This window comes from Chlorocebus sabaeus, chromosome 6 (assembly GCF_047675955.1).
Source record: "Chlorocebus sabaeus isolate Y175 chromosome 6, mChlSab1.0.hap1, whole genome shotgun sequence".
Taxonomy (NCBI): Eukaryota; Metazoa; Chordata; class Mammalia; order Primates; family Cercopithecidae; genus Chlorocebus; species Chlorocebus sabaeus.
Window position 1 is genome coordinate 55,458,485 of NC_132909.1, and position 24,997 is coordinate 55,483,481.

At 48.7% G+C, this 24,997-nt stretch overlaps 1 protein-coding gene across 3 annotated transcripts in view; it reads left to right on the forward strand.

The window, feature by feature from the left end:
- The window catches only part of INSR (insulin receptor), a 187,395-nt gene that overhangs the window by 123,407 nt on the left and 38,991 nt on the right, over positions 1-24,997 (forward strand). For all 3 annotated transcript variants that reach the window (XM_037994474.2, XM_037994475.2, XM_037994476.2), the window contains exons 4-10: positions 1,654-1,802; positions 3,913-4,057; positions 5,557-5,771; positions 8,236-8,362; positions 10,239-10,489; positions 14,778-14,945; positions 23,458-23,659. In XM_037994474.2, coding sequence (XP_037850402.2) covers positions 1,654-1,802; positions 3,913-4,057; positions 5,557-5,771; positions 8,236-8,362; positions 10,239-10,489; positions 14,778-14,945; positions 23,458-23,659 — 1,257 coding nt within the window. The remainder of the gene's footprint in view (positions 1-1,653; positions 1,803-3,912; positions 4,058-5,556; positions 5,772-8,235; positions 8,363-10,238; positions 10,490-14,777; positions 14,946-23,457; positions 23,660-24,997) is intronic.

A 24,997-nucleotide genomic window follows, 5' to 3' on the forward strand; every position in this document is an offset into this window, starting at 1 on the left:
TGAGTTGAGATGGCACCATTGCACTCCAGCCTGGGCAACAAGGGCAAAACTCAGTCTCATAGGAAAAAAGAAAAAAAAAAAAAGAAAGAAAGAAATACCTGGAACTGGGTAATTTATAAAGAGAAGAGATTTAGGCCGGGCGCGGTGGCTCAAGCCTGTAGTCCTAGCACTTTGGGAGGCTGAGACGGGCGGATCACGAGGTCAGGAGATCGAGACCATCCTGGCTAACACGGTGAAACCCCGTCTCTACTAAAAAATACAAAAAACTAGCTGGGCGAGATGGCGGGCACCTGTAGTCCCAGCTACACGGGAGGCTGAGGCATGAGAATGGCGTAAACCTGGGAGGCGGAGCTTGCAGTAAGCTGAGATCCAGCCACTGCACTCCAGCCCGGGCGACAGAGCGAGACTCCGTCTCAAAAAAAAAAAAAAAAAAGAAAAGAAAAGAGATTTAATTGACTCATGGCCCTGCAGGCTGTACAGGAAGCATAGCAGCTTCTGCTTCTGGGGAGGCCTCAGGAAACTTACAATCATGGGGGAAAGTGAAGGGGAGGCAGGCACATCTTACACGACTGGAGGAAGAGAGAAAGGAGGAAAGGTGCTACAATTTTTTTTTTTTTTTTTTGAGACAGAGTCTCACTCTGTCACCCAGACTGGAGTAAAGTGGCACGATCTTGGCTCACTGCAGCCACCGCCTCCCGGGTTCAAGTGATTCTCCTGCCTCAGCCTCCCCAGTAGTTGGGACTACAGGTGGGTACCACTACACCTGGCTAATTTTTGTATTTTTAGTAGAGACCGGGTTTCACCATGTTGGCCAGGCTCCCAAAGTGCTGGGATTACAGGCGTGAGCCACTGCGCCTGGCCTGGAGGACATTTTTAATTGCCACAACTTATGGGAAGGATGCTACTGGCATCTCGTGAGCAGAGCCCAGGGATGCTGCCCCATATCGTCCAATGCACAGGATGCCACCCCCACCACCGCAGTGGAGAGTTACTTGGCCCCAGATGTGAACAGCGCTGAGGTCAGAAGACCTTTGCCGTCGCATGACGGACTCATGCCATCACTTGAGACCCTGCATGGTGTGCTGTCTTCCCAGGCTGATCTCGAACTCCCTGGCTCAAGCAACACTCCCTCCTTGGCCTCTCAAAGTGCAGAGATGATAGGCAGGAGCCACCACGCCCGGCTCCAGAATCTACAATTTTAACAATCAAGCAATATGCCCTATGGTAGATCTGCAGACTGTGTTTTCAGAAATATCATCTCAGGCAGAAAGGGCCAGGTGCAGTGGCTCACACCTGTAATCCCAGCACTTTGGGAGACTGAGGCGAGTGGATCACTTGAGGTCAGGAGTTCGAGACCAGCCTGGTCAACATGGTGAAACCCCGTCTCTACTCAAAAATACGAAAATTAGCTGGGCGTGGTCGTGGGCACCTGTAATCCCAGCTACTGTGGAGGCTGAGGCAGGAGAATCTCTTGAACCCAGGAGGCAGAGGTTGCAGTGAGCTGAGATCGCACCACTGCACTCCAGCTTGGGCGACAGAGCAAGACTCTGTCTCACGCACATACAAAGAAATAGCATATCAGGCAGAAAGATGCTGGAGATATCTGAGGGACTTTGAACACCCTTATCCCTCTCTCTCTCTGCTCTGCCTTAGCTTGCTGTGCACCCCGTGCCTGGGTCCCTGTCCCAAGGTATGCCACCTCCTAGAAGGCGAGAAGACCATCGACTCGGTGACGTCTGCCCAGGAGCTCCGAGGATGCACCGTCATCAATGGGAGTCTGATCATCAACATTCGAGGAGGCAGTGAGTGCTCTCTCTGTGGGGACATTGGGGGTGCCTGCTGGGCTCCATGTCCATTTTCTTCCCCGCTCACAGCTCAGAGAAACATGGAGAAACCCCGTCTCTACTAAAAATACAAAACAATTTGCCAAGTGTGGTGGCACACGCCTGTAATCCCAGCTACACAGGAGGTTGAGGCAGGAGAATTGCTTGAACTCAGCAAGTGGAGGTTGCAATGAGCTGAGATCGCGCCACTGCACTCCAGCCTGGGCGACAGAGTGAGACTGCAACTCAAAAAAAAAAAAAAAAAAAAAAAGACCAGGCGCGGTGGCTCATGCCTGTAATCCCAGCACTTTGGAAGGCTGAGGTGGGCGTATCACTTGAGGTCAGGAGTTTGAGACCAGCCAACATGGTGAAACCCTGTCTCTGCTAAAAATACAAAAATTAGCTGGGCATGGTGGCACATGCCTGTAGTCCCAGCTACTCGGGAGGCTGAGGCAGGAGAGTCACTTGAACCTGGGAGGCAGAGGTTGCAGTGAGCTGAGATCACACCACTGCACTCCAGCCTGGGCCATAGACCGAGACTCCATTTCAAAAAAAAAGAAAAGGAAAGAAAAGAAATACCATGTCAGGCAAAAAGGCATTCCTTTGCTTCTTTCTTTTTTTTTTTCTTTTGAGACAGCGTCTCGCTCTGTCGCCCAGGCTGGAGTGTAGTGGCCGGATCTCAGCTCACTACAAGCTCCGCCTCCTGGGTTTACGCCATTCTCCTGCCTCAGCCTCCCGAGTAGCTGGGATTACAGGTGCCTGCCACCTCGCCTGGCTGGTTTTTCGTATTTTTTAGTAGAGACGGGGTTTCACCGGGTTAGCCAGGATGGTCTCGATCTCCTGACCTTGTGATCTGCCCGTCTCGACCTCCCAAAGTGCTGGGATTACAGGCTTGAGCCGCCGCGCCCGGCCCCTTTGCTTATTTCTTTAGCAAACATGTATTGAATACGCACAGTGAGTAAGGTAAAGTCCTTACCCTGCTGGATTTTTGCACATAAGTAAATCAACAGATATTGTAAGTTCAGGTGGTGGCCGGTGCTGTGAAGGGAAGTGCAGCAGGGTAATAAGTGGAATGGAAATGGGCAGCTTTTCCCTATAAAGGGCTCTGTCATGAATATAGTCAGCCCTGCAGGCCAGGCAATGTCTGTCATAACCACTGAGCTCTGCTGTTGTAATATGAAAACAGCCATAGACCCATGTCAGCTAGTGGGCATGGCTTTGTTCCAATAAAACTTTATTTTACAAAACCGGTGGAATTTGGCCAGCGGGCTGTCATTGGTCAACCTCTGAAATAGAGAATAAAAGGGGTTGCTATTTTTTTTTTTTTTTTTTTTTGTAGTTTTAGTAGAGACAGGGTTTCACCATGTTGGCCAGGCTGGTCTTGAACTCCTGACCTCAAGTGATCCACCTGCCTCACTCTCCCAAGGTGCTGGGATTACAGGTGTGGGAAAGGAGGGTTTGAGATGATGATGGAACAAGCCAAGCAGATATATGGTGGAATAATGTTCTGAGCAACAGAGGCAGCCAGTACCAAGGTCCTGGGGCAGAAGTATGCTTGACCCATTTAAGGAATGCTAAGAACTACAGATTGTGTTCTAAGCATGATGAAGTTTTGTTTGTTTGTTTGTTTGTTTTGTTTTGATTTTTGTTTTTTGTTTTTTGGTTTTTTTTGAAACGGAGTTCCACTCTTGTTGCCCAGGCTGGAGTGCAATGGTGCGATCTTGGCTTACCACAACCTCCGCCTCCCGGGTTCAAGGAATTCTCCTGCCTCAGCCTCCCAAGTAACTGGGATTACGGGCATGTGCCACCACACCTGGCTAATTTTTTTTTTGTATTTTTAGTAGAGACGGGGTTTCTCCATGTTGGTCAGGCTGGTCTCGAACTCCTGACCTCAGGTGATCCGCCCACCTCGGCCTCCCAAAGTGCTGGGATTACAGGTGTGAGCCACCGCTCCTGGCCAGCATGATGAGTTTTGAGCTGGGTATGTCAAATCATTTACAGCCTGAGGGTTATCTTCTCACCATGGAGAATCATGAGAAGATTGAAATATTTCTATAGAAACCCACTGAATATTCTCTCCTTTCCTTAGATAATCTGGCAGCTGAGCTAGAAGCCAACCTCGGCCTCATTGAAGAAATTTCAGGGTATCTGAAAATCCGCCGATCCTACGCTCTGGTGTCACTTTCTTTCTTCCGGAAGTTACGCCTGATTCGAGGAGAGACCTTGGAAATCGGGTACGTGGGCCTGAGTGCCAACTAGGAAGTTCAGGCATTAGAAAAACTTGAGGATTTTTTTGGCCAGGCGCGGTGACTGATGCCTGTAATCCCATCACTTTGGGAGGCCGATGTGGGTGGATCACTTGAGGCCAAGAGTTCAAGACCAGCCTGGCCAACATGGTGAAACCCCATCTCTACTAAAAGTACAAAAATTAGCCAGGTGTGGTGGTGCACACCTGTAATCCCGGCTACTTGGGAGGCTGAGGCAGGAGAATAGCTTGAACCTGGGAGACAGAGGTTGCAGTGAGCCAAGATCACACCACTGCACTCCAGCCTGGGTGACAGAGCGAGACTGTCCACAAGAAAAAAAAAAAAAAAAGAAAAGAAAAGAAGAAGAAAAACTTAAGGATTTTTTAAAAAACAAATAAAAGTTATGTGGCAAAACCTTGGGAGAAAAGAACTTGGAATGTGCCTAGAGGTCCATCCAGCCAAAAATTGTAAAAGCCGTTTTATAGTCATTCTTGAGAAACAAAAGTGGGAGCAGCCCAACCTTGGTGCCCATCCTCCAAGGGCACAGGCTGGAATTTTTGCTAAATAGGGCATCCGGCTGTTTGGGCTACATTGTAAGTAGAGTTTAACATGCATAAAATGGACATTTCTTCTTAGTCCCAGTTGTCCATCCTAATTTCTGGGATGGACTCCATCTCAGTGTATTCCAATATATTCCAGCCTTCTCCTTGAGGTCCTAGAAACTCTGTTAGTAAAACAGCAGAAACTCAGACTAGCTGTGTTTCACGCAGATCAAGATTGACTCATAGGCAGGAGGTCTGTGGAAGACCCAGGTTCTTTCCATCTTTGTGTTCCTCATGGTCACAAGATGGCTGCCTCAGCCCCAGCCTCACATCTGTAGAACAGACAGCCAATGGGGAAAGGGACAAAAGGACATGTTAATCAACATGAGCTGGTAAGTGATTCGAGAAGGTGGTCTAAACAATATAGTTTGGGCAACAGAGTGAGACTCCGTCTCAATTTAAAAAACAAATAAACAAAAGCCTTCAGTGGCTCCTTTCTGCTTATTAAGGACGGTCACACGTTCTTGGTCTTGGTCTGGCACGCAGTATACTAGACGGTCTGGTCCATTGCAACTCCAGCTATTTCCTGTCACCTATTGGCCAAAACAGGCTACTTTGCTCTTCCCTGAGCTCAACTTTGGTGCCTCTGTGTCATCAGTATTTCCCCTGTTTGCAGAAATTGGTTTCTGCAAAACCTATTCCTCAGTTCATCACAGACTCTCCACCCCCCTTCAAGACTGAGCTGAGCCTCCTTCCTGGCCATGAAAACTTCCTCAACCTCCCCTGTTATCCCCATTCGACAAACATATGTTGAGTATGTGCCAAGCAAGTAGAGAGGATTAGGGATATAGCACTGAACAAGATCAACTCCAGGTATGGCCATACCATCTTGGAGCTGTAGAAGACCAGCTGTTGAATGACTAGATGTGTGTGTTATTTCCATAGGAACTACTCCTTCTATGCCTTGGACAACCAGAACCTAAGGCAGCTCTGGGATTGGAGCAAACACAACCTCACCATCACTCAGGGGAAACTCTTCTTCCACTATAACCCCAAACTCTGCTTGTCAGAAATCCACAAGATGGAAGAAGTTTCAGGAACCAAGGGGCGCCAGGAGAGAAATGACATTGCCCTGAAGACAAATGGGGACCAGGCATCCTGTAAGTCACTGGTCCCCAACCTTTTTGGCACCAGGGACCGGTTTAGTGGAAGATGGTTTTTCCACGGATTGGTGGAGGGTGGGGATGGTTTTGGCATGATTCAAGTGCATTACATTTATTGTGCACCTTATTCCTATTATTGTTACATTGTAATATATAATGAAAGAATTGTACAACTCACCATCAGGTAGAATCAGTGGGAGCCCTGAGCTTATGTTCCTGCAACTAGATGGTCCCAGCTGGGGGTGGTGGGACACAGTGGCAGATCATCAGGCATTAGATTTTCATAAGGAGTGCTCAGTCTAGATCCCTCATGTGCACAGTTCACAATGGGGTTCATGCTCCTATGAGAATCTCATGCTGCTGTTGATCTGACAGGAGGCAGAGCTCAGGTGGTCATGTGAGCGATGGGGAGTGACTATAAATACAGATGAAGCTTCACTTGCTCGCCCACCACTCACCTCCCGCTGTACAGCCCTGTTCCTAACAGGCCATGGAGCATACTGGTCTGTGGCCCAGGGGCTGGGGATCCCTGCTGTAAGTGGTCCACAAACCAGATAATGTGGCTGTCCTCTCTCATCCATCACAGTGGCCCCCCAGGGGTGTTATTTCCCTCTAACAACCCATTGTGTGATAGGCTTTCTTACTGAGGGCAGATTCTGCACATTTATTAATATTATCACTATGCTTACTGCATGCAATATAGTACCTGATATGGGGTGAAGTCATACAAGCACTGAATGAATGATGGACGAATGAATGACATCTTATATGTGTATCAGGCTGACGCTGAAGAGTTCAGAGTTGAGTAAAATACCTATGTCAGTCTGCATCTCCTGTGAAGTGACTGCCAAGTTGAAGTTTAGGAGTGCAGAAAATGTATAGAGGGTAATACCCATGAAATGTGAAAGAGAGGAAGAGCTTCCTTTTTTTTTTTTTTTTTTTTGAGACAGAATCTTGCTCTGTCACCCAGGCTGGAGTGCAGTGGTGCGATCTTGGCTCACTGCAACCTCCTCCTCCTGGATTCAAGTAATTCTCTCGCCTCAGCCTCCAGAGTAGCTGGGACTATAGGCACGTGCCACCATGCCCGGCTAATTTTTTTTGTATTTTTAGTAGAGACAGGGTTTTGCCGTGTTGGCCAGGGTGGTCTTGAATTCTGAACTTATTTGATCCTCCCGCCTCGGCCTCCCAAAGTGCTGGGATTACAGGTGTGAGCCACCACACCCGGCCATGAAGAGCCTTTTGACAATAGCGTGGGTCTGACCTCTGTGAACAGAGAGCAGGAAGGAAGGAGGATAGGGCTGGGAGAGCCTCAGACAGTGGTGTATCCCTGAGTCTTGTCCAAACCCAGAAAGAGCTCAAGGCCACGGTTGTCTACAGGGAAGTTCTGCATTGCAATGGGACGGCCAGGCATCCGCCAAGCTCAGTCACAGGTGGGGGCTGTCCAGGGAGAATCAGGTCTTGGCTGGAACGCTACAGCGGGTCCTGCAGTTTCTGCAGCTGCAGGCTGCCTGCTGACTGCACTTCCCTGACAGATTCTGAGCAGTGAGCTGCCAGGGGCTTCTGTGACACCTCCACGGGGAGTTAGCTACTTCTGTCAAAATGTAGTGCAAGGGCCGGGCATGGTGGCTCACGCCTGTAATCCCAACCCTTGGGGAGGCTGAGGCGGGCAGATCACTTGAGGTCAGGAGTTCGAGAGCAGCCTGGCCAATGTGGTGAAACGCCATCTCTACTAAAAAAATATACAAAAACTAGCTGGGCGTGGTAGTGGGTGCCTGTAATCCCAGCTACGTGAGAGGTTGAGGCATGAGAATTGCTTAAACCCGGTAGGCGGAGGTTATAGTGAGCAGATATCGTGCCACTGCACTCCAGTCTTGGCAACAGAGCAAGACTGTGTCTCAAAAAATAATAATAATAATAATAATAATAATAATACAAGAAGAGAGAACGAGGTTGGGGTGAGGTTTAGAGAACGAGGTTCTAGGCAGAGAGAATTACTTAGATGCGTTTCTCCAATGTCTAATGGTCTGCAGTCTCTCTAAACTCACTTGGCATGGGTTTATTTGCACTGGAGTTGCATCTCCTTCCAGGTCAGTCTTAGAAGCCCACGTGTGAGACAACATTATGTCAGGACAAACATCATCCTTGGAAATCCCTTCCTCCAATAACTGTTGGCCAGTTGTCCTTCTTGCGCGGGAACAGATCGCCCTTATTCAGTTGAGTGTCTGGCTGAGTCAAGTCATTGGCTTCCGTGAGCGTAAGCGGCCAAGTTGCAAAACCGTTTCTTGCCTTTGAATCTCCCCCGATTCATACTCAGCCAGGCACATGGGGAGGAGACCCTTAGGGGAATTGCAGCTGGACCTCTCCCTTCTCACAGTCCCTCCAGGAAGTGTGGGGGTCCCAGACTTTGGTCTGAAACTACACTGAAATCGCTTGGTTTTGCCTTTTGTTTTAACTTTTCTAGGTGAAAATGAGTTACTTAAATTTTCTTACATTCGGACATCTTTCGATAAGATCTTGCTGAGATGGGAGCCGTACTGGCCCCCCGACTTCCGAGACCTCCTGGGGTTCATGCTGTTCTACAAAGAGGCGTAAGTGGAAGAGTTAGACCTTGCAGAGGCGAGGGCTGGCTGGCTCTGTGCTTGCCTCGTTTGTGCCCCAGTCTGCCCCTCTCGGGTTCCTCTCTATCTCCCTCCTCCTCCTGGAATAAATATCTTAGGTTCCTTTTACAATCTCACCGGTCAATGGTATGCAGAGTCAATAATGTCTGCTTTTATCAAATGCCGAAAATGGAAGCGGGCAGCTTTCCTGTAGAAGCCCGGACTGGCCAGTTTCCTGGGGCAATATTCCATTTTGCCTTGCCTGTGTATGTCTCATCAGACATCCTTTGTAGTCAGGAGCTCAGTCTACTGCATGTTACATTCTACTACATTTGCATGTTATCAAATGTATTGCTTATCTATTTTTCATTTTTTTTCCCCAACTGGTTTTTTTTTTTTTTTGAGATGGAGTCTCGCTCTGTCACCCAGGCTGCAGTGCAGTGGCACAATCTTGGCTCACTGCAACCTCTGCCTCCCGGGTTCAAGCAATTCTCCTGCCTCAGTCTCTTGAGTAGCTGGGATTACAGGCATGTACCACCACACCCAGCTAATTTGTGTATTTTTGGTAGAGATGTGTTTTGCCATGTTGGTCAGGCTGGTCTCAAACTCCTGACCTCAGGTGATCCGCCCACCTTGGCCTCCCAAAGTGCTGGGATTACAGGCGTGAGCCACCGCACCTGGCCAGTAGTAATATTAATAATAGTTCTAGCCCCAAGATTGACCTTGTGCCTTGCTGAGAACTTACACACAGTCTAATCTTATCAATAACTTGCGAGGAAATTCCTGCTATTACTGTTATTACAGATTGAGTATCCCTAGTCGGAAAATCTGAAATCTGTAATGCTCCAAAATCCAAAGCCTTTTGAGGGCTGACCTGATGCTCAACGGAAAAGTTCATTGGAGCATTTCAGATTTCAGCTTTTGAGATTCGAGATGCTGAACCAGTACAATGCAAATTAACTAGTAAAATGCAAATATTTCAAAACCCAAAAATATCCAAAATCCAAAACACTTCTGGTCCCAATCATTTATTTATTTATTTATTTTTAGACATGTCACCCAGGCTGAAGTGCAGTGGTGCAATCTCGGTTCATTGCAACCTCTGCTCCCGAGTTCAAGCGATTCTCTTGCCTCAGCCTCCAGAGCAGCTGGGATTACAGGCATGCAGCACCACACCTTGCTAATTTTTGTATTTTTAGTAGAGATGAGGTTTTGCCATGTTGGCCAGGCTGGTCTTGAACTCCTGGCCTCAAATGATCCACCCACCTCAGCCTCCCAAAGTGCTGGGATTACAGGCGTGAGCCACCACGCCTGGCCAAATCCCAAGTATTTTGAATAAGGGATGCCCAAGCTGTGTTTTTTTCATTGAGATGTCAGGGTTGGCGGTTTCTTTCTCTTCGGCTGTTCCCGAGTTATTTTTTCTTGCGGCATAAGATTGTTGGGTGAGTAAGATGTGACCCTACAGGATGTAACTTCCCAGGCCTCACCTGCACAGTGCTCAATGTGACGGTCTTTTTTTTTTTTTCTTTCTTTTTGGGATAGAGTCTCGCTCTGTCGCCCAGGCTGGGTGCAGTGGCCGGATCTCAGCTCACTGCAAGCTCCGCCTCCCAGGTTTACGCCATTCTCCTGCCTCAGCCTCCCGAGTAGCTGGGACTACAGGCGCCCGCCACCTCGCCCGGCTTGTTTTTTGTATTTTTTAGTAGAGACGGGGTTTCACCGGGTTAGCCAGGATGGTCTCGATCTCCTGACCTCGTGATCCGCCCGTCTCGGCCTCCCAAAGTGCTGGGATTACAGGCTTGAGCCACCGCGCCCGGCCGTAATGTGACGGTCTTATAAAGGTAACCGCCTTGCTGTTTTGTCTTGACAGCCCTTACCAGAACGTGACGGAGTTTGACGGGCAGGACGCGTGTGGTTCCAACAGCTGGACGGTGGTAGACATTGACCCGCCCCTGAGGTCCAATGACCCCAAATCACAGAACCACCCAGGATGGCTAATGCGGGGTCTCAAGCCCTGGACCCAGTATGCCATCTTTGTGAAGACCCTGGTCACCTTTTCGGATGAACGCCGGACCTACGGAGCCAAGAGTGACATCATTTATGTCCAGACAGATGCCACCAGTGAGTGTGTCTTGGGAATGTGAATTTGTCTATGAATCAGACCTCTGGCTTTTAACAGGCTGATGCAGCGAGGTTGTATAAAATGCTCCTTGATACGGTTATTACCTTTTTTTTTTTTTTTTGGAGACAGGGTCTTACTTCGTCACCCAGGCTGGAGTGCAGTGCAGTGGCGTGTTCATGGCTCACTGCAGCCTCAAACTCCCAGGCTCAAGCAATCCTCCTGCCTCAGCCTCCTAAGTAGAAGGAATTACCAGAGTATACCACTATGTGTGGCTATTTTTTTTTTTTTTCAAGACAAAGTCTGGCTTCGTCACCTAGACTGGAGTGCAACAGCACGATCTCGGCTCACTGCAACCTCTGCCTCCCGGGTTCAAGTAATTCTCCCATCTCAGCCTCCTGAGTAGCTGGGACTACAGGCATGCACCACCACAGCCAGCTAATTTTTGTATTTTTTGTGGAGACAGAACGTTGCTTTGTTACCCAGGCTGGTCTTGAACCCCTGGCCTCAAGTGATCCTCCTGCCTTGGCCTCCCAAAGTCCTGGGATTAGAAGTGTGAGCCATCTCACCCAGTCAGTTATTGGCTTTTAAAGGAGCTGAGTATTGAGGTTTATAGTTTCAGATGAGGTAGTAGCAACAAGCCACTTGATGGGAATATTTATATTTTTCATCCTATTATGAAAAATTTTCAAATATTCACAACATAGAAAGAACGACAGCCCCACAGGCAGCCGCCTCCCAACTTCAACCTTTGGTCATTTTTGTTTCATCTCGATGTCTTTTCCCTCTTCCCACTTGTTACTTCTTTTTGTTTTGTTTTTTGTTTGTTTGTTTTGGCCTGGAGTATTTCATAGCAATTTAATTATGTTTTGTTTGTTTGTTTGAGATGGAGTCTCACTCTGTCACCCAGGCTGGAGTGCAGTGGCGCTATCTGGACTCACTGCAGCCTCCACCTCCCAGGTTCAAGTGATTCTCCTGCCTCAGTCTCCCAAGTAGCTGGGATTATGGGTGTGCACCACCATGCTTGGCTAATTTTTGTTTGGTTTGGTTTTGTTTTTTGAGACAGAGTCTCACTCTGTTGCCCAGGCTGGAGTGCAGTGGTGTAATCTCAGCTCACTGCAACCTCCCCGTCCTGGTTCAAGTGATTCTCCTGCTTCAGCCCCCCAAGTAGCTGCAACTACCAGGCACGCCACCCACGCCCGGCTGGTTTTTATATTTTTAATAGAGACGGGTTTCACCATGTTGACCAGGATGGTGTCGATCTCTTGACCTGCAATCTGCTCACCTTGGTGGGATTACAGGCATGAGCCACCATGCCAGCTTTTTTTTGTTTGTTTTGTTTTCGAGACTGAGTTTCGCTCTTGTTGCTCAGGCTGGAGTGCAATGGCACTATCTCAACTCACTGCAACCTCTGCCTCCTGGGTTCAAGCAATTCTCCTGCCTCAGCCTCCTGAGTAGCTGGGATTACAGGCGTGCGCCACCACGCTTGGCTAATTTTGTATTTTTTTTTTTTTTGTAGAGATAAGATTTCTCCATGTTGGTCAGGCTGGTCTTGAACTCCCGACCTCAGGTGATCCGTCCGCCTTGGCCTCCCAAAGTGCTGGGAATAGGCATGAGACACCATGCCCAGCCATTTTGTATTTTTAATAGAGACGGGGCTTCACCATGTTGGCCAGGCTGCTCTGGAACTCCTGACCTCAAATGATCCGCCCACCTTGGCCTCCCAAAGTGCTGGGATTGCAGGCGTGAGCCACTGGGCCCAGCCTAATTTATTTTTGTAAAACCTAAGTGCTTCTCTTATAGCAGTAGTTCCCAAATGGGGTTAACTGCTCTTCCAGGGAACAGTTGCCAGTCAATGTCTGGAGACATGTTTGGTTGTCACAGCTGTGGAGATGAAACCACTGGCATTTCGTGGGTAGAAGCCAGAGAGGCTGTTTCATGTCCTGCAACACACAGGATGCACCCTCCATCATGACAAAGAATTATCCAGCCCCAAAAGCCAATAGTGCTGAGGATGAGAAACCCCGTCCTATAGGCTCAAAATCAGCTTTTTCTTTTTAGACAGAGTCTTGCTCTGTCGCCCAGGCTGGAGTACAGTGGCGCAGTCTCGGCTCACTGCAAGCTCCACCTCCCGAGTTCACGCCATTCTCCTGCCTCAGTCTCCCAAGTAGCTGGGACTACAGGTGCCCGCCACCATGCCCAGCTAGTTTTTGTATTTCCAGTAGAGACGGGGTTTCACTGTAGTCTTGATCTCCTGACCTCATGATCCGCCCATCTTGGCCTCCCAAAGTGCTGGGATTACAGGCGTGAGCCACCGCACCCGGCCCTTTTTTTTTTTTTCAACGGAGTTTCGCTCTTGTCTCCCAGGCTGGAGTTCAATGGCGCATTCTCGGCTCACTGCAACCTTCACCTCCCGGGTTCAAGATTCTCGTGCCTCAGCCTCCCAGGAAGCTGAGATTACAGGCGCCCACCACCATGTGCAGCTAATTTTTGTTTTTTTTTTTAGTAGAGACACGGTTTCACCATGTTGGCCGGGTGTGGTCTCAAACTCCTGATCTCAGATGTTTCAGGTGATTCGGCCACCTGAAGTGCTGTGATTACAGGCATGAGCCACCGTGCCCGGCCTCGAATTCAAACTATATAAATCACCCTATCTTCTTCAGTTAATCCCCTCTCATCCTATATCTTTCAGTGATACCAAAAGACAGTTTTCAGAAACGTCTGGCTCCCAGGTGTTTGGACTCCTTCCCCACCCTCAGCTCCCTCAGCCACCTCTGTTACTTTGGGTTTTTTGGGTTTTGTTTGGTTGGTTGGTTTTTTTCTTTCTTTCTTTCTTTCTTTCTTTGAGAAAGGATCTTGTTCTGTCGCCCAGGCTGGAGTGCAGTCGTGCGATCACAGCTCACTGCAGCATCAGCCTCCTGAGTTCCAGCGATCCTCCCATCTCAGCATCCCAACTAGCTGGGACCACAGGCGTGCTTCCTCGTGCCTGGCTGGTTTTTATGATTTTTAGTAGAGACAGGGTCTTGCTATGTGACCCAGGCTGGTCTCAAACTCCTGAGCTCAAGCAATCCTCCCGCCTCAGCCTCCCAAAGTACTGGGATTACAGGTATGAGCCACTCCGTCAGCCACCTCCATTCTTGAGGGGAAAGTTTTGTAGACTGAATGCCAGGTCATTGACATGATCCAGTGGCTTCAAGTCTCCCCACGACCGGGTTCAATTAGGGACGGATGTTAATCAGAAAAATGTAAGTTTACTGGTCTCTTCCCACCATCCTCTCTTTTCCCAGCGGCATCTACCCAGAGCCCAGAACAGAGAGAGTTTAGCTCATAGTCAGAGAGCGTTAGTGTTTGTTGCAGAAAAGGATAAATGAATGCTCACGTAATCTGGGATGTGAATGGGCTACCGCTTGGTATCCCGTGCCCTGATTGGATGAGGATTCCCCGTACGTCTCCAGTTTTCTCCAATGTTAAAGAACACTGCGGCGGCTGGACACCGTGGCTCACACCTGTAATCCCAGCAATTTGGGAGGCCAAAGCAGGCGGATCACCTGAGGTCGGGAGTTCGAGACCAGCCTGGCTAACATGCCAAAACCCCATCTCTACCAAAACTACAAAAATTAGCCAGGCATGGTGGCGGGTGCCTGTAGTCCTAGCTACTCAGGAGGCCGAGGCAGGAGAATGGCTTGAACCCAGAAGGTGGAGGTTGCAGTGAGCCGAGATCACGCCACTGCACTCCAGCCTGGGTCACAGAGCAAGACTCTGTCTCAAACAAAACAAAACAAAACAAAAACAAAAACAAAAACCGAAACAAAAAAACAATACAAACAAAATAAAACAAACAAAACAAAAAACAAAAACAAAACAAAAAACAAAAACACTGCAGCAAACATCCTTATAATGTCTTTTTTTTTTTTTTTTTTTTTTTTTTTTTTGGAGACAGAGTCTCACTCTGTCGCGAGGCTGGAGTGCAGTGGCACAATCTCGGCTCGCTGCAACCTCCACCTCCCGGGTTCAAGCCATTCTCCTGCCTCAGCCTCCCGAGTAGCTGGGACTACAGGCGTGCACCACCACGCCTGGCTATTTTTTTTTTTTACTTTTACTAGACACCAAGTTTCACCATGTTGGCCAGGATGGTCTCGATCTCCTGACCTCGTGATCTGCCCACCTTGGTCGCCCAAAGTGTTGGGATGCGTGCCCTCATGATGTCTTTAGTGTGTCCCCTGCATCCGCCCACCAGCTTTTTGTGCACACTCTTTCTCACAGTGGACCCATTTCCTTTCTCTTTGGCAGACCCCTCCGTGCCCCTGGATCCAATCTCAGTGTCTAACTCATCATCCCAGATTATTTTGAAGTGGAAACCCCCCTCCGACCCCAACGGCAACATCACCCACTACCTGGTTTTCTGGGAGAGGCAGGCGGAAGACAGTGAGCTGTTCGAGCTGGATTATTGCCTCAAAGGTGAGTGCGGGCAGCTGTGCTGGGATGGGTGAGGTTTGCCCACATGTAACTGATGCACTTTGCTTCACCTCTAGCGAAGCAGCCATCCCTTCCCGTGTCTCAGTGTCGGGAGCCACACACACACACGCTCCGTTCTATCTCATACGAAAACATACATACATGTTTTTATCTATTTATTTATTTACTTTATTTATTTACTTTTTTGAGATGGAGTTTCACTCTTCTCGCCATTTATTTACTTTATTTATTTACTTTTTTGAGATGGAGTTTCACTCTTCTCGCCCAGGCTGGAGTGCAATGGCGCGATCTCGGCTCATCGAGACCTCTGCCTCCCGGGTTCAAGCGATTCTCCTGCTTCAGCCTCCCGAGTAGCTGGGATTTCAGGCACGCGCCACCACGCCCGGCTAATTTTGTATTTTTAGTAGAGACAGGGTTTTCTCCATGTTGGTCAGGCGGCTGGTCTCAAACTCCCCACCTCAGGTGATCCACCCGCCTCGGCCTCCGAAAGTGCTGGGATTACAGGCATGAGTCATCACACCCGGCCTATTTTTTTTTTTTTTTTTTGAGACAGGGTCTCACTCTGTCACGCAGGCTGGAGTACAGTGGTGCGATCTCGGGTCACTGCAACTTGCACCTCCCAGGCGCAAGCGATTCTCCTGCCTCAGGCTCCTGAGTAGCTGGGACTACAGGCGCCTGCCACCACACCCGGCTAATTTTTGCATTTTTAGTAGAGATAGGGTTTTACCATGTTGGCCAGGCTGGTCTTGAACTCCTGACCTCAAATGATCTACCCGCCTCGGCCTCCCAAAGTGCTGGGATTACAGGCAGGAGCCACCGTGCCCAGCCCTGGCTAAGTTTTAAACTTCTTTTTGTAGAGATGGAGTCTCCTTATATTGCTCAGTCTGGTCTCAAACTCCCGGCTTCAAGCAATTAACCTGCCTCAGCCTCCCAAAGTGCTGGGATTATAGGCATGAGCCACTATGGCTTATACATACCCCCTTTTTTTTTTTTTTTTCTGAGATGGAGTCTCGTTTTGTCGCCCAGGCTGGAGTGCAGTGGCGTGATCTTGGCTCACTGCAAGCTCTGCTTCCCAGGTTCACGCCATTCTCCTGCCTCAGCCTCCTGAGTAGCTGGGACTACAGGCGCCCACCACCACACCCAGCTAATTTTTTGTATTTGTAGTAGAGACGGGGTTTCAGCCCGTTAGACAGGATGGTCTCGATTTCCTGACCTTGTGATCCGCCCGCTTCGGCCTCCCAAAGTGCTAGGATTACAGGCGTGAGCCACTGTGCCCGGCCTACATACACATTTTTAAACATCGTAACACAAGCACACACTCTGAAGATTTGTGTCTAAACCAGATTTTCCACATGTCTTGGCATCATTTCCCTCTGGGATTTTCTCCTCTTCCCTCTCCTTCATTCTCCCTCCCTGTCTTCCTTGTCCTCTTCATCCCTCCTCACACTGACGGGGATGCAGCTGTGTTAACCCACGCAAGGCATCCATGCAAAGCTAGAAACACAACTCATGTTATTGACAAAGTCAGGGAAGGATTTTGGCCCCATTGAGATCCCTTAGTTGTAAGGCTCGAAGGCAGCAAAAATCGATTATCTCATATCTCCCACCCCACACTGTCAATTAAAAATGTCCACCAGGCTTGGCACTCATGCCTGTAATCCCAGCACATTGGGAGGCCAAGGTGGGAGGATCACTGGAGGCCAGGACTTTGAGACCAGCCTGAGCAACATAGCAAGATCCCATCTCTGAAAAATTTTTAAACAATGGTGGTGTACACCTGTAGTCCCAGTTACTCGGGAGGCCCAGGTGGCAGGATCTCTTGAGCCCAGGAGTTCAAGTCTGCAGTGAGCTATGATTATTCCACTGCACTCCAGCCTGGGTGACAGAGCAAGACCCCGTCTCTATTAAAAAAAAAAAATTAAAATAAAAAAATACAAATGACATTAAGCGCATTCACAATGTTGTGTAATCATTTTATTGTATAAAAATTATATTTATAAATATAACATAAATAATTACATAAATAATTTTTATTATAAAACTTAATGACAAATTTTTCAGTCTTAATCTTGTTACTTAATGGACCGCCGTCCATCTGAAGGAAAATGGATTAATATTTAAAGTCTTAAACTAGCGTGTATACATTAGTTTAAAATTATTATTATTATTTTTTGAGACGGAGTCTTACTCTGTCACCCAGGCTGGAGTGCAGTGGCTTGATCTCAGCTCACAGCAACCTTCACCTGCCGGGTTCAAGCAATTCTTGTGCCTCAGCTTCCTGAATAGCTGGGATTACGGGTGCTGCCACTACACCCAGCTAATTTTTTTGTTTTTAGTAGAGACAGGGTTTCATCATGTTGGCCAGGGTGATCTTGAACGCCTGACCTCAAATGATCTACCCGCCTCAGCCTCCCAAAGTGCTGGGATTACAGGCGTGAGCCACTGCACCCGGCCCTAAAATTATTTTAACATTGGGTTTTTTAAAAACCCATCAAACCGGAGAAGGATCTGTCACTTTTTTCTTTTTCTTTTTCTTTTTTAAGATAGGGTCTCACTCTGTTGTCCAGGCTGGAGTACAGTGGCACAATCATAGCTCACTGCAGCCTCGAACTCCTGGGCTCAAACGATCTTCCCACCTCAGCCTCCTGAGTAGCTGGACTACTCAGAACTATAGGCCTGAGACACTACACCTGGCTAATTGTTTAAAATAATTTTTTAGGCCGGGCGCAGTGACTCATACATGTAATCCCAGCACTTTGGGAGGCCGAGGTGGGCGGACCAGCAGGGGTCAGGACTTCGAGACCAGCCTGGCCAACATGGCAAAACCCCGTCTCTACTCAAAATACAAAAAGTAGCCGGGCATGGTGGCATGTGCCTGTAATCCCAGCTACTCAGGAGGCTGAGGCAGGAGAATTGCTTGAACCCGGAAGGCAGAGGTTGCAGTGAGCTGAGATCGCACCACTGCACTCCAGCCTGGGCAACAAAAGTGAAACTCCATCTGAGAAAAAATATATAATAATAATAATAATGTTTTAGAGGTGGGGATCTTGATCTGTTGCCCAGGCTGGTCTCGAACTCCTGACCCCTGGTAGTCCGCCCACCTCGGCCTCCCAAAGTGCTGGGATTACAGGTATGAGTCACTGCACTGGGCCCATTTTTCTCTTTAGTGTTGGTTTCCTTGTGTGTCTTGATGTCTTTTTCTTGAGATATTTTCTGTTAGTGATATTCTCAGTCCACGACCCTGGAGGAGAAGGCCAGGGGGCCGCTGGCGAGTGAGGTGTGGCTGCGGCCGGGAGCTCAACATTTGCTCTTGGCTCCAGCCCTGACCTGCTGAAGGGTTTTGGCCAGGTTCCCAAGCAAGTCACCGTCTGCCTCCTTTTTGGGAGAAGGGGCGGGAGGACAGATGATCTCTGGGAGCTGTCCCAGCTCTAAGCTCATATGCTATATGTGTGTGTGTGACATCATCCCCGCCTGAACCGAGGGTTGCAAACGTGATTTATCTCCTTCGATGCTTTATATAACTCCAGGGTGAATCCAGTCATCAGCTCCGCTGTAAGCTGTTGGCCCTGCGTTCAAGTAACCAGAACCACCCGTGAGAGCTGCTACCAGCAATGTCACTCAAAGCTTTCTTTTTTTTTTTTTTTTAATAAATTCTGAAAGTCTAAATCTCTTAATTACCAAGGGACCGTTTAAACATGGTTTTATTTGTAATTGTCGCAAAGTTAATATCATTAAAAGGAAACTCACTAAGGACAAATTCTGTGTGATTTCACTCCTAGGAGGTCCCTAGAGTCCTCAGATTCATAGAGACAAAAAGTAGAATGGGGAGTGCCAGGGGCTGAGGAGGGGACGGGTTGGGGACAGAGTTTCAATTTGGGAAGATGAGAAAGTTCCGGAGATGATGGTGGTGATGATTGCAAAACACTGTGAATGCGCTTAATACCACAGAACTGTGCATTTAAAATGGTTGAGATTTACCAGGCACAGTGGCTCACGCCTGTAATCCCAGCACATTGGGAGGCCGAAGTGGGTGGGTCACTTTGAGGCCAGGAGTTCGAGACCAGCCTGGGCAACATGGTGAAACCCCGTCTCTACTAAAAATACAGAAATTAGCGGCCGGGCGCAGTGGCTCACGCCTGTAATCCCAGCACATTGGGAGGCCGAAGTGGGTGGGTCACTTTGAGGCCAGGAGTTCGAGACCAGCCTGGGCAACATGGTGAAACCCCGTCTCTACTAAAAATACAGAAATTAGCGGCCGGGCGCAGTGGCTCACGCCTGTAATCCCAGCACATTGGGAGGCCGAAGTGGGTGGGTCACTTTGAGGCCAGGAGTTCGAGACCAGCCTGGGCAACATGGTGAAACCCCGTCTCTACTAAAAATACAGAAATTAGCGGCCGGGCGCAGTGGCTCACGCCTGTAATCCCAGCACATTGGGAGGCTGAGGCAGGCGGATCACGAGGTCAGGAGATCGAGACCATCCTGGTTAACATGGTGAAACCCTGTCTTTACTGAAAATACAAAAAAATAGCCAGGTGTGGTGATGGGTGCCTGTAGTCCCAGCTACCCGGGAGGCTGAGGCGGGAGAATGGCGTGAACCCGGGAGGCGGAACTTGCAGTGAGGTGAGATCGCGCCACTGCACTCCAGTCTGGCAACAGAATGAGACTCCATCTTAAAAAAAAAAAAAAAAAAAAAAAGATTGAGATGGTAAATTGGTAAATTTTATATGACATTTATTTTTCCACAATTTAATACACACACACACAAATAAATAAGCTTACAAACCCTTCCTGTTAATATCACTAGGGTATGTGCTGTTATCGTAAAATAGACATCACATACAATTTATTATTGTAACTGTGTTTAAGGGCACAGTTTCGCCGCATCAAGTGCGTTGCCGTGGTTGTGTGACCATCACCACCATCATCTCCAGAACTTTCTCAACTTCCCAAACTGAAACTGTCCCCTGAAACACTCACCCCCCTTCTCCTTCCGTCAGCCCCAGCACCCACCATCCTCCTTTATGTCTTTGTGAATCTGATGACGCTAGAGACTTCATTATGCTTAATTTTCTTTTTTTTTTTTTTTTTTTTTGAGACGTGATCTCGCTGTGTCGCCCAGGCTGGAGTGCAGTGGCACAATCTTGGCCCACTGCAAGCTCCGCCTCCTGGATTCACGCCATTCTCCCCCCTCAGCCTCCCGAGTAGCTGGGCCCTACAGGCGCCTGCCACCACGCCTGGCTAATTTTTTGGTAGAAACGGGGTTTCACCGTGTTAGCCAGGATGGTCTCGATCTCCTGACCTCGTGATCGCCTCGGCCTCCCAAAGTGCTGGGATTACAGGCGTGAGCCACCGCGCCCGGCCCATTGTGCTTCATCTTTCTAATCTCAGAAAAACCACAGTGTACCAGGTTTCCTGCAGTGGATTCTAGGAAGAGGTAGCAGGTATCAGGAATGATACCTGTGCCTGAACAAATATCTCTTCCTCTCCAAATAATAATAATAATAATAATAATAATAATAATACCAGGAGCTTCCCTTATTCAGGTAGTTCTACATTTTTTTTTTCCATCTGTATTGCTGTAACTAGCTCCCATCAGAGTTAACCCAGGCAGGTTATTCTAGGTCTATTTATAAACATAAGAAGTATTTTCCAGTCTCTCGTAGGCTTTTAAAGCTGTATAAATACTTGGGTTTCCGAGTCGATACTCACCATTCACAGGAAGGTACTTGATACACGATTTAGAGCTTATTGTCTATCCTGGAGGCATTAAGGGGAGGAGAGAACAATGGAATTTCCTTTGCTCAGCAGTCACCAGGCACCAAGCAAGGTGGCAGCAGGGGAGGTGACTCTCCAGGGACTGTTGCAGATTGTGCTTGTAAAGAGCTGTGTCCGTCCATATTAGTGGCTGTACCAGAGGCGTAATTGTGCTTGCACCATGGGTCACAAGAACCCTGGAATTTGACTTCAGGGGTTAAGACATGACCAGTTGCGGTACTTAAGTATTGTAGGCTGGGTGCGGTGGCTCATGCCTCTAATCCCAGCACTTTGGGAGGCCGAGGCGGGCAGATTGTTTGAGCTCAGGAGTTTGAGATCAGCCTAGTAAACATGACAAAACTCCGTCTCTACCAGATTTTAAAAAAAAAAAAAAAAAAAAAAAAATTGACCAGGCATAGTGGCTCACGCCTGCAATCCCAGCACTTTGGGAGGCCAAGGCAGGTGGATCACCTGCGGTCAGGAGTTCAAGACCAGCCTGGCCAACGTGGTGAAACCCCATCTCTAATAAAAATACAAAAAAAATTAGCCAGGCGTGGTGGTGCATCTGTAATCCCAGTTACCCGGGAGAGCTGAGACAGGAGAATCGCGTGAACCCGGGAGGCAGAGGTTGCAGTGTGCCAAGATTGCGCCACCGCACTACAGCCTGGGCGACGGAGCAAGACCCCATCTCAAAAAAAAGAAGAAGAAAAAAGAGAGAAATAGTATTGTATTTTTAGGACTGTTACCTTTATAAGCTACTGGTGTTCTTCATTTATTAATTTTTAAATTCCCTTTTCTGTGCGTATTTGAAAAATTCCTTCCTCTGTCTCCTCTCATGCCTTTAGGTCAGGGTTTCTCTACCTTGTGTTTTTGATATCTGGTGTTGGATCATTCTCTGGGGTGGGGCTGTCCTGGGCATTTCAGGGTACTGAGCAGCATCCCTGTTCTCCACCCCATTCCACGCTCCAGGAGGATGCTGCAGCCAGGTCCTGACACCTAAAAATATCTCCAGATGTTGCCCAATGTCCCTAGCAGGACACCCACCGCCACGTCCGGCTAACTTTCGTATTTTGAGTAGAGACGGGGTTTCGCCATGTTGGCTAGATGGACCTCCTGACCTCAAGTGATCCGCCCGCCTCAGCCTCCCAAAGTGCTGGGATTACAGGAGTGAGCCACCGCGCCTGTTAGTTTCTATTAGGTTGGTGCAAAAGTAATTGTGGTTTTTTTGCCATTACCTTTAATGGCAAAAGCTGCAATTACTTATGCATTAACATAATAAAACATGTTGACATGCTCTTCTCAGATGACACTCTAGACACAGATATTTTATGTATTTATTTTTTTGAGACAGAGTCTGGCTCTGTCACCCAGGCTGGAGTACAGTGGCGCCATCTCGGCTCACTGCAACCTCCACCTCCCAGGTTCAATCGATTCTCCTGCCTTGGCCTCCTGAGTAGCTGGGATTACAGTCAAGCACCACTACACCTGGCTAATTTTTGTATTTTTAGTAGAGACGGGGTTTTACCGCATTGACCAGGCTGGTCTCGAACTCCTGACGTCAGGTGGTCTGCCTACCTCGGCCTCCCAAAGTGCTGGGATTACGGGTGTGATCTGTCCGGCCTGTTTTTATTGGTTATTTTACTTTATTTTTAGTAGAGACAGGGTTTCACCACATTGCCCAGGCTGGTCTTGAACTCCTGGGCTCAAGTGATCCTCACACCTCGGCCTCCAAAAGTGCCAGGATTACAGGTGTGAGCCACTGTGTTCGGCTATATTTTTAATCTTTGAGACAGGGTTCTACGCTGTCACCCAGGCCGAAGTGTAGGGGCGCAATCGCAGCTCACTGCAGCCTTGGCCTCCTGGGCTCAAGCGATCCTCTCACCTCAGCCACCCAAGTAGCTGGGACCACAGGCGTGAACCATAGTGTCTGGCTTTTTTCCAAAGCGGAACTTGAATCTAGGCTGTGTCTCAGCTCAGCCTCTCTGAGAAGGTGATCCCTCTTCACTGTATGTGTGTGTGTGTGTGGGGGGGTGTGGTGTGTTTGTGGTGTGTAGCCTGGGTGTTTGTCGTGTGTGTGTGATTTGTGTGGTGTGTGTGTGATTTGTGTGGTGTGTGTGGTGTGGGTGTATCATGTGTGGTATGTGTGTGATTTGTGTGGTGTGTGGCGTGGGTGTGTCGTGTGTGTAGTGTGTGGTGTGAATGTGTGTCGTGTGGTGTGTGATTTGCGTGGTGTGTGTAAGTGGTGGTGTGTGGGTGTGTGTGGTGTGTGGTGTGTGGTGTGTGTGATGCGTGTGTGGTGTGTGTGTAGTGTGTGTGGTGTGTGGTGTGTTGGTGCATGTGTGGTGTGTGTGTGTAGTGTGCGTGGTGTGGTGTATGTGTGGTGTGTGGTGTGTGTGTGATTTGTGTGGTGTGTGGTGGTGTGTGTGGTGTGTGTGTGTGGTGTGTGTGTGTGTGGTGGGTGTGTGTGTGGTGGGTGTGTATGGGGTATGTGGTGTATGTGTGTGTGGTGTGTGTGTGTGGTGGGTGTGTGTGGATGTGTGTGGTGTATGTGTGGTGTGTGTGGATGTGTGTGGTGGGTGTATGTGTGTGTGGTGGGTGTGTGTGTGGTATGTGTATGGTGTGTGTGTGTGGGGTGTGTGTGTGTGGGGTGCGTGTGTGTGGATGTGTGTGTGCGTGTGTGCGTGTGTGTGTGTGTTCAGCCGCAGAGACGTGAGCCCCGCTTTTCTGTTTCTTTCTCCAGGGCTGAAGCTGCCCTCCAGGACCTGGTCTCCACCATTCGAGTCTGAAGATTCTCAGAAGCACAACCAGAGTGAATATGAGGATTCAGCCGGTGAATGTTGCTCCTGTCCAAAGACAGACTCTCAGATCCTGAAGGAGCTGGAGGAGTCCTCGTTTAGGAAGACGTTTGAGGATTACCTGCACAATGTGGTTTTCGTCCCCAGGTCAGGACTTGGCGCTGGGCTGTCTTAGTGGGTGCCAGTTGGCTTGGTGCTGGTCATTGCTTAGGGACCCAGAGGTAGTGGGACCCAGAGATGGCAGAAGGGTGGGTGGAGTCTGAATGCAGCCCTTTCCTGGAGGAAGAGATCTTGGAATTTCGAAATTTCGAGCGGAATTTTATCAGGAAGAGCAAATAATCACACAAAAGGGGAAAAATGGACAAAACTCAGCCTTTGCCTTTCTTACCTCTCCCAAGCTGGTCTCCATCTGAGTTCCAAAACAAACACCATTAGATAATTAAGGCTTTTCTCTCTCTCTCTCTCTTTTATTTTTATTTTTTTATTTTTGTAACAGAGTCTCCGTCTGTTGTCCAGGCTGGAGTGCAGTGGTGCAGTTTCGGCTCACCACAACCTCCTCTCCCCGGGTTCAAGTAATTCTCGTGCCTCAGCCTCCCAAGTAGCTGGGACTACAGGCACGCACCACCACGCCCAGCTAATTTTTACATTTTTAGTAGAGACAGGGTTCACTATGTTGGTCAGGCTGGTCTCGAACTCCTGACCTCAGGTGATCTGCCTGCCTCGGCCTCCCAAAGTGCTGGGATTATAGGTGTGAGCCACCGCGCCTGGCCATGATGATTGAGGGTTTAGCTGGGTACAGTGGTGTAAGCCTGTGGTCCCACCTACTTGGGAAGCCGAGGTGGTAGGGTTGCTTGAGGCCAGCCTGGGCAACATAATGAGACCCCATCTCTACAAAAAGACAATTTAAAAATTAGCCAGGCATGGTAATGCATGCCTGAACTCCTAGCCTGTGGGGAGGCTGAGAAAGAAGGATCATAAGAGCCCAGGAGATCGAGGCTGCAATGAGCAATGATGGCGCCACTGCACTCCAGCCTGGGTGACAGAGCGAGACCCTGTCTCTAAAAAAAAATGAAAAGTATCTGTTCAGATGTTTACCAATGTTACTCTCCCGAGCAGACTTTTCTCCCAGAACCAACAATGTGTAAGAATTCTCTTTTTTTTTCTTTTTTTTTTCTTACACGTTCCCCAATGACCCCGAGTCCAAAAGAATGTTCAGTGGGACAGCCCAGGCATTGAAGTGGTTACTGTTTCACCTGTTAAAAATGAAATGTTGGCTGGGCGCAGTAGCTCCCTCCTGTAATCCCAGCACTTTGGGAGGCCAAAGTGGGAGAATCAGTTGAGGCCAGAGGTGGAGACCAGCCTGAGCAACAGAGTGAGACCCTATTTCTACTGAAAAAAGAAACAAAAATAGCCAGACATGGTGGTGCATGCCTTGTAGTCCCAGCTACTCTGGAGGCTGAGGCGAGAGCATTGCTTGAGCACAGG